The 4,736-nt window shown below is 37.3% G+C and overlaps 1 protein-coding gene across 1 annotated transcript in view; it reads left to right on the forward strand.

The window, feature by feature from the left end:
* Window positions 1–437: 437 nt before the first annotated feature.
* Window positions 438–4,736, forward strand: part of LOC107571165 (SLAM family member 9-like) — a 7,143-nt gene continuing 2,844 nt past the window's right edge. The window contains exons 1-4 of the mRNA XM_016257451.1: window positions 438–828; window positions 2,346–2,539; window positions 2,669–2,953; window positions 4,422–4,499. Of these exons, the coding sequence (XP_016112937.1) occupies window positions 818–828; window positions 2,346–2,539; window positions 2,669–2,953; window positions 4,422–4,499 (568 nt within the window). The 5' untranslated portion in view covers window positions 438–817. The remainder of the gene's footprint in view (window positions 829–2,345; window positions 2,540–2,668; window positions 2,954–4,421; window positions 4,500–4,736) is intronic.

The raw sequence follows: 4,736 nt of genomic DNA on the forward strand, positions 1-4,736 counted from the left end.
TCTGGAATACACCCCTGATCTAAGTTTGATGTTTTTATTCCTCAGACTCTGTCCACTGCTGTGGTTCTACTGAAGCTGTGATCCGATTGGTCGTCACTGCTCTGGTGGGCGTGGCTGCTTTCGCCGCTGTTGCTGTTCTGGTTTATGACATCAGATCTAGAAGAGCTGAACAGGATGTTTGATTACTGGTTTTTAAATCTTCCCTTAAATACTGAAATCTGAACTTTCTTTGTTTGTTAGAATCTCAGCATTAAAGGGTTAGTTCACGCAAAAAATTTAAATTCTGTCATTAATTACTCACCCTCATGTCGTTCCAAACCCGTAAGACCTTCGTTCATCTTCGGAACACAAATTAAGATAATTTTTTATGGAATCCGAGAGCTCTCTGACACTCCCATAGACAGCAAGGATACTACCACGATCAAGGCACAGAAACATAGCAAGGACATCGTTAAAAGAATCCATGTGACATCAGTGGTTCATCCGTAAATTTATGAAACTATGAGAATACTTCTTGTGCAAAAAAAAAAGAACGACTTTACTCAACAATTTGTCTCCTCCGTGTCACCCTATAGCACTATTTTGGAGAGTATCACGACGCATGGGCATGATTTGTTCTGAGCATAACGCATGCGTGTGTTGTTACTGATGTAGAACACGCATGTGCTGTGCCTTGTTTACATTCAGAGCATGTGTATGTGTCGCGATAAGATGGATTTTGTTGCTGCTGAATTTATTTGATTAATAACAGTCCTGTAGAGTTGTGTTATTCTAATTGAATTTATTGATTAAATGTGGGAAATTGACACTAAAGGTGATGAATATATCATGGATATCTAATACAACACTCATGCAACATTTCAGGTTTCTGCTATTAGTTTTCATACAGGGCTGGAATTCATTTGAAAATGTAAGGTCAGCAAAATCTTGTTCATTTTCATGACTTCCTCTGATAAAACAAACTGATGCAGGTCGAATCCTGTTGAGGGAGGATTCAACCAGATAAATATCAGTTCTTCAGTCGTGTTTCAGAGTGTTTTCAGACACTGTTAAGCATCACTATCATGAACCGATGAAGAAAATGCTTCTTAAATTAGTTTTGTTCTGGATGTGTTTGTGGTGTCTGGTTGGTGAGTTTTACTTCACATTTAAATTATTAAAAGTATTTTAGTCGAGCTTCATCAACCAATCAAGTGATTTTGATCTGTGATAAACTCTGTTCTTCAGGAGTGTTTGGTGCTATAGTACTGGCACCAGAGTCAGTGATGGAAGGAGAATCTGTCACTCTAAACACTTATTTTACTCAAATAAAGCAGGATGATTGGATTCAGTGGTGGTTTGGGAAATATTTGATAGCTGAAGTCAATATAACGACCGGCAGCATGACAGTATATGATGATGTTCTTGACGGGAGATTCAGAGACCGACTGAAGCTGGACAATCAAACCAGATCTCTGACCATCACAAACACCACAATAAAACATGCTGGACATTATGAATTACAGAACAACAGACCAATAATAATAATAATAATATGTTTCATTTATTTAGCGCCTTTCCCAGGCTCAAGAATGCTTTACAAGGTACACCAATACAACAAATACTCATTACAAAATAACAATTTAAGTGGACATTGGACATTTGCCCAACTCCGTAACAAATAATGCAGTTGCATATAACAGATTATGTAATAAAGACATAAAAAAGAAAACAAATACACAATGCTATTTAGTGTTGATTAAACAAATATGTTTTAAGCTTTGATTTAAATTCACTGAAAGAGGTGACTGTTCTGCGTGCCAGGGGAAGTGAATTCCAAAGTCTGGGAGCAGTGACAGAAAAGGACCTGCCGCCCATTGAAGATAGGCGGAACCTAGGCACACAAAGAAGTTCTAAACTAGAAGAACGGAGTGAGCGAGACGGAATATAAGAATTGAGTAGGTCAGAAAGATAGGAGGGAGCAAGACCTTTGAGTGCTTTAAAGGTGAGCGGAATAATTTTGTATTGCACATGAATAGATACAGGCAACCAGTGAAGATTAAATGGAATAGGGGTGATGTGAGCAGATTATTTTGTGGAGAATTTTGAGGATAAGTGAGGATGAGGATAAGTTTTATTCTCACTGTCTATAGTGAGTTTCACTGGTTTACATTTTAAAGTGAAATTTAAATGCCAAGCTAATTATTTTAATAAACCATCATAAAGTTTATTAAAATAACCCTGTTTCTGTGTATTTGTGATGTAGAAAATATATCAGTGACGGAGGGAGACTCTGTTACTCGAAACACTGGTCGAACTGAAATGAACAAAAATGATATTCTGTGGGAGTGGGAAACAAAAAAGTGTGAAATCAACAGAGCTGCTGTAATCTTCTCCACATTTAATTGTGCATTTGGGAGATTCAGAGACAGACTGAAGCTGGACAATCAAACCGGATCTCTGACCATCACAAACATCACAACTGAACACACTGGACATTATAAACTAGAGATAACTGGAGGAAAACTGTCATCAAAAGCATTCAGAGTTTCTGTCTATGGTGAGTAGAGATGATTTGTCTTGTCCTTCAAATAAAATCTTTTTACAGTTTGAGATTACAGACTCTTGAACACTTTGAACCGAAAATAAGACTGATGATTAAATTTGGTCATATTTCTTATGTTTTCAGCTCGTCTGTCGGTTCCTGTCATCAGCAGTAACTCTTCAAACTGTTCTTTATCATTATATTGTTCATTGGTGTGTTCAGTGGTGAATGTGGGTCATGTGAGTCTCTCCTGGTACAAAGGAAACAGTTTATTGTCCAGCATCAGTGTGTCTGATCTCAGCATCAGTCTCTCTCTACCTCTGGAGGTGGAATATCAGGAGAAAAACAGCTACAGCTGTGTGCTCAACAATCCCATCAGCAGCCAGACTCAACATCTGGACATCACTCAACTCTGTCTCACATGTTCAGGTACAGCAGAGCTGATACTAGCGTTTATTACGCGGCTTTGTGGAATACTCTATTCTGATTGGTCAATCGCTTTATTCAAGTATTTCCTAATAATCACTGTTGTCCATACTGTTTTTTCAGACCGCATATTTGGTTCAGGCACGGACTCGCGCACTCTTGATTCATACAAAAGCATCTGCCGCCATCTTGTGTCTCAGTTATTACTTCAGTATTAATATTGAGTATTGTAGCCTTGTTAAGCCATTTGTTTTGACAATAGACTTAAAAAAAATATGGATGACTATGTCCACTTCCTTCCACTATAGAAAAGTGAAGCCAAAACATTCTCAGTATGGCCGCTGTCATTTTGGGAAAATTATGTAAATTGGAGTAATTTGGGTCTGCTCAGTAGTGATCGTGAGGTGGAGCCATGGAATCAAAGTCCCGCCCAAACTCCCGAAGATCCAATCACAAGCTCATAATCATGACACCACACCCTATTTTTATAGCATCAAATAACTAGTCAAAAGCTAAATTGTTACACACTTGTACATACATCAGCATGTTAAGAACTACCTAAAATAAATGAAACCATCTTTGGAAAAAATTAATTTGAAGTGTAAATTGATAATTTAGTTTGTCTCACGTCCCATTAGATTACATGGGGAGGGCGGGGTTTATGACCTATTCTGCAGCCAGTCACCAGGGGCGATCGAGACACCCTGGCTTCACTTTTCTCTCATGCGACACACTTGGTTTTGACATTACAAATGTTCGCAGAATATATACAGTTATAAAATAATTTAAAGTCAAATCAATATTTCCCATTCATGTATTTATTAAAGGGGTCATATGATGCGATTTAAATTTTTCCTTTCTCTTTGGAGTGTTACAAGCTCTTGGTGCATAAAGAAGATCTGTAAAGTTGCAAAGACTAGAGTCTCAAATCCAAAGAGATATTCTTTATAAAAGTTGAGTCAGCCACGCCTACCTAAAACGGCTCGTTCTAACACGCCCCCACATGTCTACGTCACGATGTGGGAAGATTTGCATAACGCCCAAATGTTCACGCAAAGAAAGAAGGCGTAACTTTTATTCTTCCTGTAAAAGATAAATAATTAGCTGCTTAGTATCGCTAAATAAATCGCTCTCTGCATTCTGGGCTTTATTCCTCTTTTTCAAAACTATTGAAAAGTAAAGAAATCTCAACAGGAACCATAATTGGTCAAATTTACAGCATTTTACAAACAATCTGACATAAGTTCAAAATAAATCTTGAATGTGATAATGATTTAATCGTTTTTAAATAAATAATAAATGATTTAATTTATTTAAAAAAATAAATTGCCATATTGAGATTATAAATTGAAATGTTACTACAGCATATTTAATTCAATCTACTTTAAATCTATGACAAATAAAACAGCTGTAACCGATATTTAACGTTATTGACTGAGCTGAACTCGTGTTTCATGTTTTTATTCCTCAGACTCTGTCCACTGCTGTGGTTCTACTGAAGCTGTGATCCAATTGGTCGTCACTGCTCTGGTGGGTGTGGCTGCTGCCGCTGCTGCTGTTGTTCTGGTCAGTGGCACAAAAACGGGGTATGCAGTATAAGCAGTGCATAGGGGCGCCACACATAGGGGGGCACCACTTTACCGAAATCATTCTGTGAAAATTTCTTCTTTAATAAAACGTTATAAATAATCAAAAGCTTAGTTGTTAAAAATAATGTAATGACATTTTTTTAAAGGGGTCATAGTATGCTACATGCACTTTTACAAGTTGTTTGAACTGAAATGTG

This window comes from Sinocyclocheilus grahami, unplaced genomic scaffold, assembly GCF_001515645.1.
Source record: "Sinocyclocheilus grahami isolate Dianchi unplaced genomic scaffold, SAMN03320097.WGS_v1.1 scaffold1556.1, whole genome shotgun sequence".
Lineage (NCBI taxonomy): Eukaryota > Metazoa > Chordata > Actinopteri > Cypriniformes > Cyprinidae > Sinocyclocheilus > Sinocyclocheilus grahami.